Source organism: Mobula birostris, chromosome 4 (genome assembly GCF_030028105.1).
Source record: "Mobula birostris isolate sMobBir1 chromosome 4, sMobBir1.hap1, whole genome shotgun sequence".
In the NCBI taxonomy this organism is placed as follows: Eukaryota; Metazoa; Chordata; class Chondrichthyes; order Myliobatiformes; family Myliobatidae; genus Mobula; species Mobula birostris.
The window spans coordinates 35,429,993-35,442,718 of record NC_092373.1 but is presented as its reverse complement, the minus strand read 5'-3'; the positions used below and the strand labels follow the sequence as shown (position 1 = coordinate 35,442,718).

The following is a 12,726-nucleotide window of genomic DNA, read 5'->3' as shown; positions in this document are numbered from 1 at the left end:
TAACATGCTATTCTGATAATCTGATATTTATTTAACAGACTTCAACCTTTTCAAAAAGTTCACTTCAGTATCATTGCTCAAGGCTTATTTTGAAATTCCATGTAAATGGTGGTTATTGGATTGTCCTCATCCACCAGGTAAAACACAGATCAGAACAGTACAGTAACGTCCCCTTTGGCCTGCAATGTCTATGACAAAAACAATGCCAAATTAAACTAAATTTCTCCTGATTGCACATGATCCATATTCCTCTATTCGCCGCATATTCAGCTCTGCATCTTAAAGCCTCTTGAATGCCAGTTTGGCATCTGCTTCCACCATTACCCTTGCAGGTACCTGCCACTCTCTGTGTTTTAAAAAAAAATGTCTTGCATAACTTCTTTAAACTTTCCCCCTCTCGGTTTAAGTGCATGTCCTCAAGTATTTGACATTCCTACCCCGGGCAAAAGGTTCTGAATATGCCTCCCATAAATCAGAATCAAGTTTATTATCTGCAGCAGCAGTTTAATGCAATACATAATCTAGCAGAGAAAAAAAACTAAAATATAATAATAATAAATAAGTAAATCAATTACATATATTGAATAGATTTAAAAAATGTGCAAAAACAGAAATACTGTATATTAAAAAAAATGAGGTAGTGTCCAAAGCTTCAATGTCGATTTAGGAATTGGATGACAGAGGGGAAGAAGCTGTTCCTGAATTGCTGAGTCTGTGCCTTCAGGCTTCTGTACCTCCTACCTGATGGTAACAGTGAGAAAAGGGCATGCCCTGGGTGCTGGAGGTCCTTAATAATGGACGCTTCCTTTCTGAGACACCACTTCCTAAGATGTCCTGGGTAACCGAAATCTTAGTACCCAGGATGGAGCTGACTAGATTTACAGCTGATGCAGTTTCTTTCGGTCCTGTGCAGTAGCCCCTCCAGACCAGACAGTGATGCCGCCTGTCAGAATGCTCTCCATGGTACAGCTATAGAAGTTTCTGAGTGTATTTGTTGACATGCCACATCTCTTCAAACTAATAATAAAGTATAGCCGCTGTCTTGCCTTCTTTATAACTGCATGGATATGTTGGGACCAGGTTAGATCCTCAGAGATCTTGACACCCAGGAACCTGAAGCTGCTCACTCACTCTACTTCTGATCTCTCTATGAGGATTGGTATGTGTTCCTTCATCTTACCCTTCCTATCAGTTTTTCTTCCTCTTTTAATTCTTCTTCTGCAGGGCTTGGCAACATACCTGGTCAGGTGCTGAGGGATTGTGCAGTCCAGCTAAAAGAGGTTTTAACCTACATCTTTAATATCTCTTTGCAACTGTCCACTGTCCCTGCAGGCTTCAAGGTAGCCACCAACATCCTGTTGCCCAACAGAGCAATGGTAACTGACTTAAACTATTACCGCCCTGTGGCACAGACATCAACAGCCATGAAGTGCTTTGAGTGGCTGGTAATGGATTGTATAAAATCCCACCTTCCAGCTACATTGTGTGCTTTTCAGTTCGCCTGCTGTGGTGTAATGATGTCACAGTCTCAGCCCGCCACTGTGTCCCATCCCACCCAGAAAACACCAGGTTGTTGTTCATCGACTTCAGTTCAGCATTTAACACAGTCGTCCCTCAGGGGGCTCGTGGGTAAACTGTCCTCATTCATACTCAACACCACTCTCTGCAACTGGATCTGGGGCTTGTTAATGGAAGGACCCCAGTCAGTTAGAGTTGGAAGCAACATTTCAAGCTCCATCTCTCTGGGCACTTGTGCCCCCCACCCACCCCACCCAGGGCTGTGTGCTCAGTCTGCCGCCAATTCACAACTTGCACTGCCAGGTCCAGTTTAACTGCATCATCAAGTTCGCTGATGACATAACTGTGGTTGGCTTCATCAGCAACGATGATGAGTCAGTGTACGGAGAGGAGGGGGAGAGGAGGGAGAGAGGCTTGTCAATTGGTGGGGGAACAACAACCTGAGTCTCAACATGGACAAGACCAAAGGTATGATTGTGGTTTTCAGGAAGGCACAGGTCAACTACTCTCCAATGCACACCAATGGCTCTGGCATGGAGAGAATGAGGAGCACAAAGTTCCACAATGTGCACATAATGGATGGTCTAACCTGGATCCACAATACTGTCTCATTAGACAAGAGGGCAGAGCAGTGTCTAAACTTTCTGAGGATATTGAGGCGTGCAAGTCTCCTCATCCCCATTCTAACAACTTTCTACAGGAGCACCTTTGAGAGAGTCCTGTCTGTTTGTATCATTGTGTGGTATGGAAGCTGCAAGGCATTAGGCCACAAGACCCTACAGAGGACAGTAAAAACTGCCAAGACTGGGGTCTCCCTCCCCCACTATTTGTGACATTTACCAAGAACGTTGTAGATGAAGGAGCCAGAAGCATTGTTGAGGATCCCTACCATTCAGCCCACAATCTCTTTGACCCACTACCGTCAGGAAGGAGGTATATGAGCATCAGGACTAGAACTGTCAGACTGGGTAACAGCTTCTTCCCTCAGGCTGTGAGACTAATGAATACCCTGCCATCACCTTCCAAACATCGGAAAGACTGCATTTACCCACGATGTGCTGCCTTTCCTACACTGGGATCTCCTCTTGCATGATCCATGGGAGACTCATCTCTTACACCACCACTACCTCAGAAGAAGTACTGGTGTGCTGGTGGCGAGGGAGAAGGGCTGGCATCCTGGTGAGGCTGAGATGGTGTGCAAATCGACCGCTGCATACTCCTGGCTAACGTTCAATATCTGGATAACAAGCTTTGCGAACTGAGAACCAGAATCTCCTATCAGTAGGAAACAAAGGAATGCAACGTCTTGTACTTTGTGGAGACCTGGCTGATGGAGGAGATACCGGGTCACGCCAACAAGCCCTTTAGGTTCTTCCTGTTCCGAGTGGTCAGGTCAGAAAACCTCACTGGGAAGAGTAAACGAGAAGGGGTATGCTTCATGGTCAACAATGCTTGGTGTGACTCCCAGAATGTGCATACACTCAAATCCTTTTGTTCCCAACACCTGGAATACCTGGTGCTGCTGTGCAGACCCTACTGGCTGCCTAGGAGTTCACGGCTGTTATCATCACAGTGGTGTACATTCCGCTGCAGGCTGATACTGACCTGGCTCTCAAGGAACTGTACGAGACCGTCAACATGCTGGAGACTGCACACCCAGAGGCTGCTTTCATCGTCGCGGGTGACTTTAATCGAGCTTCGCTGATGATAGTCTCTCTGAAGTTTTGTCAGCACATCCAGGTGAGCACTCATGGAGATAACACACTCGACCACCGTTACACTCCTTTCTGCAACGCTTACAAAGCTCTCCTTCGCCTAGCTTTTGGAAAATCAGATTATTCTTTGATCCTGCTTCTGCCGACGTACAATCAGAAGCTGAAACAAGAGCTGGCCATAGTTAAAACCGTCCACTGTTGGTCCGACCAATCGGTCTCCATGCTGATGACCTCAACTGGAATGTCTTCCATGATGAGGATGTCTCCAAGTTCACTAATGGAGTCACGTGCTTCATCTGGAAGTGCATTGATGATACTGTCCCTCAGAAGTCGGTCAGGGTCTTCCTGAACCAGAAATCCTAGATCAATAGTTCCATGCGAGCAGCACTTACAGTGCAACGTCAAGCTTACATCGCTGAAGATTAACTGGAGCTCAAGAAAACCAGCTATGATCTGCACAAAGCTATCAAAGCTGTGAAACAACAGTATAGGGAGAGGATTGAGTCAAGATTCACAATGAATAGCACACGTGACTTGTGGTGAGGGTTTACACCATCGCAGACTTCAAAGCAAATGCTGTGGTGCCATCGACATCGCGGCCTCTCTCCCAGATGAGCTCAGTTGTTTTTATGCTTGGTTTGATGTCACTAACTCTGAGCCGCTGAGGAAAAACACCACTAAAAGCTGCAACTTGGTCATCTCTGAGGCTGAGGTACATAGATGTATCCAACGAGTGGACAGTCGCAAGGCTGCGGGACCGGACGGCATCCCAGGGCGAGTACTCAGGATGTGCTCAGCACAACTCGCAGGTGTGTTTACTGATAGTTTCAATCTCTCCCCCTCCCAGTGTAGAGTGCCCTCCTGCTGCAAATTATCCACCATTGTCCCTGTACCAAAAAAGACCAAGGTAACATGCCTGAACGACTGGCGTCCTGTCGCACTCACCTCAATAATAAGCAAATGCTTTGAGAGGCTGGTCAAGGATTACATCTGCAGCTTGCTACCACCCAAACTGGACCCCCTGTAATTTGCCTACCGACACAACTGATCAACCGATGATGCAATAGCCAATGCTCTACATACTGTCCTTACACATCTGGAGAAGAAGGATGCTTATGTGAGAATGCCGTCCTTGGACTACAGTTCAGCATTCAATATGATAGCTCCATCCAGGCTCGACAAGAAGTTCAGAGACCTTGGCCTTGACCCTGCCTTGTGCAGCTGGATCCTGGACTTCCTGTCAGATCACCAGCAGGTTGTACTAGTAGGCTCCCTCACCTCCACCCCTCTGACTCTCAACACAGGAGCCCCTCAGGGCTGCGTACTGAGTCCCCTCCTTTACTCCCTGTATACCCATGACTGTATTGCCAGCCACGCTCCAATCTGCTAATTAAATTTGCCAACGACACTACATTGATTGGCCTTATCTCAAACAATAACGAGGTGGCTTACAGAGAAGATGTCATCTCTCTGACACAGTGGTGTCAAGAAAACAACCTCTCCCTCAATGTCACAAAAACAAAGGAGCTGGTTGTGGACTACAGGAGGAATGGAGACGGGCTAACCCCTATTGACATCGATGGATCTGGGGTTGAGAGGGTGAACAGCTTCAAGTTCCTTGGCATCCACATCACTGATGACCTCACATGGTCTGTACACACCAGCTGTGTGGTGAGCTCTTTCACTTCAGACAGTTGAGGAAGTTTGGTATGGGCCCCCAAATCCCAAGAACTTTCTACAGGGGCACAATTGAGAGCATTCTGACTGCCTGCATCACTACCCTGAATGGGAACTGTACCTCCCTTAATCGCAGGATTCTGCAGAGAGTGGCGCGGACAGCCCAACGCATCTGTAGTTGTAAACTTCAGGACATTTACAAGGACGGGTGTGTAAAAAGGGCCTGTAGGATCATTGGGGACCCAAGCCATCCCAACCACAATCTACTCCAGCTGCTACAATCTGGGAAGTGGTATCGCAGTCTAAAAGCCAGGACTACAGGCTCCGGGACAGCTTCTTCCAGCAGGCCATCAGACTGATGAACTTGCGCTGACTTGAATGTACCCTACATTACATTGACTGTTCTACTTATTATAAATTACTATGATTGCACATTGCACATTTAGATAGAAACACAATGTAAAGATTTTTACTCGTATATGAAGGATGTAAGAGATAAAGTCAATTCAAGTCTCGTCACTCGGACAGGGAGTTGTTTACTGTTTATTGCTTACCTGTGCTGAACATGACATGCACTTTGAACTATATTTTATATTGTATTAACTTTCTTGTGGTAATATTTTGATTTATGTGATGTGTCTGATATGTTCTCTGGGTGCACCATTGTTGTGTTTGGTTGGAAATATGTTCAGTGAGCTGACAATAAGCTTGAATTTGAACTTGAACTTTTCTTTGTTAAGAGCTGAGAGACAACTTAATAAAAGTTAATGTAGTATCACAGACAAGTTCAGCAGCAAGGCCTTATCACCTCTGAAATCTAAACCTGTGATTGAAAGGGTGCAAGGAGTGAACAGTTGGGGTTAGAAGTGTGAGAATTATTCATCTGATGGGATTAAGGTAGGTTTTGGTGGAACCCTTGTTTTACATTCAGCTTGCTTTTATGTGCCAGTGATTTTGCTCATCTAATTATTTACCTACTTATTACTTTACAGAAGGAGTCCATTGGACCATTGGAAACATGCCGTCTCCAAGCAGATCGATCCCACGTCTCTCATAGCCTTGCAATTTAATAATAAAGTATTAATTAATCCAATATTAGGGCTTCAGACAGACCAAGACAACTTCCATTATTTTTTCTAATGCTGTGTTACCACATCTTGCATACCTAGCTCTCTAAATTAAAAAAAAAGGCATGTCACTAGAGAGGTTCTTGTTGTTGGAATACAGTAGTTCCGGATTTTTTTGGACCTAATTATGCAATAAAAGATACTTTTGTAATAATTATTTAACATCCACACTTAATAGAGCACATGGAATGCTGCTGCACAGAAACAGGCCCTTCAGCCCATCTTGTTCATGATGAACTGTTATTCTGCCTACTCCCATCATCCGTACCTGTCCGCTTTATCCCTCCCGTCCATGTTTTTATCCACACTTCTCTTTAAGTGTTGCAATTGAACCCACTTCCACCATTCTACACTCACACTGCCCTCTGAGTGGAGAAGTTGTCTCTCAGGTTCTCCTTAAATATTTCACCTTTCTCCCTTAACCCATGACCTTTAGTTCTAGTCTCACCTGGCCTCAGTGGAAAAAGCCTGCTGGCATTTACCGTATATATACCCCTCAAAATGTCAGCTCAATCCAATCTCCCCTCATTCTCCTACACTTCAGAGAATAAAGTCCAAACCTATTCAATGTTTCTCTGTAACTTAGGTGCAGGCAACTTCCTTGTAAATTTTCTCTGCACTCTTTCAATCTTATTGATGTGTAGAGATAATAAGTGAATCTGGACCTTGTAGGGAGAGGGATGGTTCAGAATTTTGCTCTGTAGAATGGGCACTCAATATAATTTTTCTTGGGAATGAAGGTTTGAGAGACGTTTCTTGTAGGGAGCACTGAAAAGTTATGAATATTGACCTTTCTCTTTTACAAGAGCCGCATGTTCCACACCTCCTGCTGGAGAAAGGCAGCTTGAGTTTTGAAGAGTATGAGCAGCACATTAAAAATAGACGGGATTTCACTCGAGTGTTGAAAAAAAACTCTAATACTGACAAAAAGGTAAGAACCAGCCTTTCAGAATAACATATGCAAAAATGAAACGAGTGCACTTTGATTTAACTAAGGAGATGTAATTGCTCCAGACAAGTTCTCAGTAATCCATAAAGAGAAGTCTTTCTGAAAAGCTTGTCTATTTTATTACAACTACAGCAATTTTGCAAAGTACCACACCTTGTGTCGACCCAATTAATGCTTTGGAAAAAGATCCATTAGCCTTTGACAGATAAAAATGAGGCAAGCGTGACTAGAAATCCAGTGATAGCTTAATACTGCCAGTTGTATTGTCTACATCTTCCCTCTGCACTTTAGTTCTGAGCTATTATATGAAGTAATAAAATGCAAGATCAAAGTAAACTCCCCTAATGTTTGGATCATCACCATTTGTCCAACCTGTCAAATGTAATGAAACAATGGTGTTTTAAATGGTATGCATAATATGGTGTGCAATCAATAATTTCTTGCATGGGATCAGTATGCAAGGAGGCAAAAAATTCCAACCAGCATATTAAGATATTAGAAAGACTACCCCACCCCCTGCTCCCCCGTCACTCTACCCTTTCAAGCCAACACCTTTTCAGCATTCTTAGCTACGTAACATTTGGGGCAATGGAGGATGGGAGAAAACTTAACTGATATTTGCAAAATGATGAGGATGTACATTAAACATGAATGACCAGTTTTACACAGCAGAGAGGTCAAAAAGCCAGAGACATGGACTCAGAGTAATCGGTAAAAAAGAGTAAGAGGGAGATTAAGAAAATATTTTCACTTGGAGAGTGGTAAGGATTTTGACATTACAGACTTAAAGGTGGTGGAGATGGAAACACTCATTCCATTAAAAGATAATTAGATGTGGACATAAGTATTTGAAAAATTGGTGGAAAGCAGGGTTAGATTGGATAGCATGATCTCTCAGACAACTGAAGATCAAGGGGCGCATATATATGCCTTCTTATCAGGAGCAGGAACAGCTCGACTGTGCAGAGGGCCTGTAGCCTCTCCTGGCCTGATCAGTTGGGTTTGTGAATGTGTTTTAGTTAGTTTATTTCTCACCAGAGGGGTAATGTAGGAAGCTGTCTTTTTCATATTTCTCCCATGCAATCCAGTCACAGCAGCCTCTGCTCCCTGTACTTGCTTTTAAAATCCATCTAACTGCTTTGACAGCTGGTGAACCTGGGCTGAACTTTACTGGCTGTGAGGAACTTGTCATTGAGCCACAAAGTCATAGAGCACTACAGCACAGAAGCAGGCCTTTCATTCCATCTAGACTGTGCTGAAATGTGATCCTGACTAGTCCCAGCAACCTGCACCAAGACCATAGCCTTCCATATCCCTCAATTCTGGGTGCTTATTCAAATTTCTCTTAAATGTTGCAATTGAACCCACATCCACCACTTCCACTGGCAGCTCACCCCACACTCGCACCACCCTCTGAGTGAAGAAGTTCCCCTCAGGTTTCCCTTAAATATTTCACCTTTCACCTTAACCTATGACCTCTACTTCTAGTCTCACTTAACCTCAGTGGAAAAATCCTGTTTGCATTTACCCAATTAGTACCCCTCATAATTTTGTATACCTATGTCAAATCTCCCCTCATTTTCCTATACTCCAGAGAATAAAGTCCTAGCCTTTTCAAACTTCTGCATGACACGTGGCCAAGTGGTTAGGGCGTTGTGCTAGCGATCTGAAGGTCGTGCGTTCAAGCCTCGGCCAAGCCACCGTGTGTCCTTGAGCAAGGCGCTTAACCACACAATGCTCCAATTTACCCAGCTGAGAATAGGTACCGGCAAAAATGCTGGGGGTTAACCCTCGTGATAGACTGGCGTCCTATCTGGGGGGTGGGGGGGGAAGTCTTGTACTCTCGGTCGCTTCACGCTACGGAAACCGGCATAAGCAACACTCACAAAAAGCTGGAGGAACTCAGCAGGTCGGGCAGCATCCGTGGAAAAGATCAGTCGACGTTTCGGTTCTGGCCTGAAATGTTGACCGATCTTTTCCACGGATGCTGCCCGACCTGCTGAGTTCCTCCAGCTTTTAGTGAGTGTTGCTTTGACCCCAGCATCTGCAGATTATTTTGTGTTTACAAACCGGCATAAGCACTAACCTGATGGGCCACAAGGCTCGTGACAGCCTTTAATAATAACATACAGACTACTCAGACTTCCAAGTCCTCAAGTCCTGGCAGCATCCTTGTAAATTTCCTTTGTACTCTTTCAGTCTTATTGAAAGACGTGACATTTGGCCCACCTTGCCTGCTCTGACCACAAAGCTGTAGGCAATTGTGTCTGATAGGGAAATCTGACAAATATCATGCTGCAGTCCTTCAGCTTCGTTAGGTCTGGGACTCTGCTGGATCAGAAACTTGTGAGGAGAGGTTACTGACTTTGTAGCCAGTCTTCCATTAAAGAACATAGTGTCTCTTGTGATGTGGGTTATTGGCAATTCTAAAATGGCTGGAGGAGAACACAGAAGTAGATAACTACAAGATCATGGAAGTCTTATGGATAAAGATGAAGATTTAAACATAATCTGTCATGGTAGGGTACTAGTTAGCGTGACACTATTACAGCTCGGGGCATTGGAGTTTGGAGTTTAATCCCAATATCCTCTGTAAGGAGTCTATGCACATCCTGTGGAATGCTTAGGTTTTCTACAGGTCCCTTGGTTTCCTCCCACAGTTCAAAGATGTATCAGGGAGGTTATTTGGTTATTGTAAATTGTCCCATGATTAGGTTAGGGTTAATCAGGGTTTTCAGGGGATGAGGAGGGGGGTGGTGCGGCTCGAAGGGCTGGAAGGGCCTACTCCGTGATATATCTCTAAATAAAAGATAATTAAATAGATAACCAGGTAGTGGGTCAATATTCGACTTACTCCTGAAGGGTAACTGATCACTTATCCAACGGTGGGAGGATGTTGGTACAAAATGTATTTCAACATGAAAATGCTACACATTCATTGTCGTTATTTGCTCAATGAGTAGGGAAGTGTTGTTATACTATTTTTTTTTATATATATATGGTGGGGAGGTTATTGTAACTGTCTAAGTCCATTCACAGTGAGTACCTTCTCATTGCAGGTTGATTTTGTGCGGAAACGTTTTCATAAGGACATCAGGTTCAATCCTGTGCTGATGTTGAATTTCTGCCCTGACCTCCACAGTATTGCCACAGATTTTGGAAGTGTGACCAGGGAGATTATATTCCTGATCGACCGAAGTGGTGACAGGAGTGGCGTTAAAATGGGGAAAATAAAAGTGGGTTTCTTACTTGTGTGTCTGAATTTTGAATGTCAAGAAACATTTGGAAATGTAGGCCTCTACTAAGTTGATGTTACTGTCAAAGCAGAGGAATGAAATACTGCACATAGGCCTAGGGTTAGAGTCAAATATAGGCCAGGGTTAAACTTTACACTCTTGGCCACTTTATTAACCACAGGAATGGATCCCGTGCGGTCTTCTACTGCTGTAGCCCATCCAATGTGTTGTGCATTCAGAGATGCTCTTCTGCACACCACTGTTGTAATACATGGTTATTTGATTTTCTGTTGCCTTCCTGTCAGCTTGAACCAATCTAGCCCCTCTCCTATGACCTCTTTTGTTAATAAGGCATTTTCACCCACAGAACTGCTGCTCACTGGATGTTCTTGTTTTTCGTACCATTCTCTGTAAACTTTAGAGACTGTTGTGCGCGAAAATCCCAGGAAATCAGCAGTTTCTGCGATACTTAATCCACCCCATCTGACGCCAACAATCATTCCACGATCAAAATCACTTAGATCACATTTCTTCCCCATTCTGATGTTCGGTCTGAGCAACAACTGAACCTCTTGACCATGTTTGCCTGCTTTTGTGCATTGAGTTGTCGCCATATGATTAGCTGATTAGATATTTGCATTAATGAGCATGCATACATTGAAGTGACTACTAGGTGTATATTCATCAAAAAACACAATTACAGCATCACAACTGGATCATCTTCTGTCTTTATTTCACATCCATTATCAGTGTTGGCTTAGTTCAGCTTTGGTGTTGATGAAGTTGTCGAGAGAATATCTTAAAATCAGCTTTGGATGGACAATCTCAACCAGCCAATATATAGAATTCATATTTTCTCATATTCTCACATTTCTCATGAAGTCACTTGGCCTATCAAGTTTCCAGAATAATCCTACAAATCATACCCCCCCTCTAATTTCCTTTCACATGCTCACCAAGTCTCTCTGATTTTCCTACTGCCCACTTGCATTAGAGGTAATTTACAGTGGCTAATTAACTTACCAGCCAGCACGGGAGACCAGAGCACCTGGAGGAAACCCACACCTCACAGGGAAAACGTGAAAACTCCACACAGACAGCATCGAGGGTCAGGAATGAAGCTGGTTCTCTGGACCTGTGAGGCAGCAACACTACCAGTGCCATCCTATTGATGTTGTATTCGTAGTCAGCCATTTATAAAGCCTTTCTTACTTCATCTATGAGCAACATCACAGGTTGAGAGTAATTCGGGTTGAAGCTACTGTGTGTTACCTCAGTGGTCGATTTAAAAGCCCAGATAGACCACTGCCTGAACCAAATGCAAACTGGGTTGCAGAGTTAGAAGAGTTTTGTAAACAAAATACTTGCTCCTTTCTCTACTGCAGCAAATATTAAAAACTGATAGACAGTATAAATGAATTGTACAGCTAGTGAAACATGATTAATTTTTATTAGCTCACATTCCATGCAGGAAATTACAATGAACATTATTACAGGTCTCCCAGAATGTTGACTTGAGACTTATTCCAAATTAGGCTATGTATGATTGATGTATACACAAAAATCAGAGTTTTGATGTTCAGTGTTATTAAGGGCAGTGCATGCAAGGTTAACAGGTGGAAACCATAAGGCCTCTTGAGTCTGCTCTTGTCGTTCAATAATATAATGGCCTCAGCTCTGCTTTCCTTCCTATTCTCCATAACAATGACTTCCCTAAAATTCCTTATTGGAGACCAGCAAAGTGGGTAAATTAGATTTTCAACAGAATAAACCTGTAATTGATCAAGGAAAATAACATATCTGCTCTGAAAATTCTTGAAGGGGTATACCTGCAGTACTGGGATTCAATATATCCCTGCCTTTTGCCCATACAATTTTGTGAAAGTCATGAAGGAAATAGACCATATTGTTAATGACATTTTCCATTATGTTCCATAACTTCTAAGACCAGAGGACACAGCCTCAGAACAGAGGGGAGTCCTTTTAGAACAAAGATGAGGAGGAATTTCTTTAGGCTGAGAGTGGTGAATCTGTGGAATTCGTTGCACAGACCGTGGTGGAGGTCGCCTTCATGTATATTTAAGGCAGAGGTTGATAGATTCTTGATTTGTCAGGGCACAAAAGGATATGGAAGGAAGGCAGGAGATTGGGGCTGAGAGGTAAACTTGGATCAGCCATGATGAAATGGCGGAGCAGATTCAATGGGCCAAATGGCCTAATTCTGCTACTATGTCGAATGGTTTTCTGGTCTTATACTTCCATTACTTTTCCAAGTAGGAGAAAGTTTGCTAAAGTTTACCACAACTTAAACACTGAGAATATATATATTACTGAGACTGAGAAAAATTGAGTGAAAATAAGTGGGTGAAAAGGCATGTTGGATTTAGTGTCCAAACTCACCTACTGTATAAACCATAAATTTCATTTTTACCTTCAATTTCCTTTGGGTTAAACTTTTCAACTACAAAACTCTTCTGACAGATGAATAATCATCAGCCAAATTA

General features: G+C 43.4%; 1 protein-coding gene across 8 annotated transcripts in view; it reads left to right on the top strand.

The window, feature by feature from the left end:
• Positions 1 to 12,726, top strand: part of vwa5b2 (von Willebrand factor A domain containing 5B2) — a 171,446-nt gene that overhangs the window by 84,498 nt on the left and 74,222 nt on the right. For all 8 annotated transcript variants that reach the window (XM_072255145.1, XM_072255143.1, XM_072255138.1 and 5 more), the window contains 2 exons: positions 6,844 to 6,968; positions 10,046 to 10,222. In XM_072255145.1, coding sequence (XP_072111246.1) covers positions 6,844 to 6,968; positions 10,046 to 10,222 — 302 coding nt within the window. The remainder of the gene's footprint in view (positions 1 to 6,843; positions 6,969 to 10,045; positions 10,223 to 12,726) is intronic.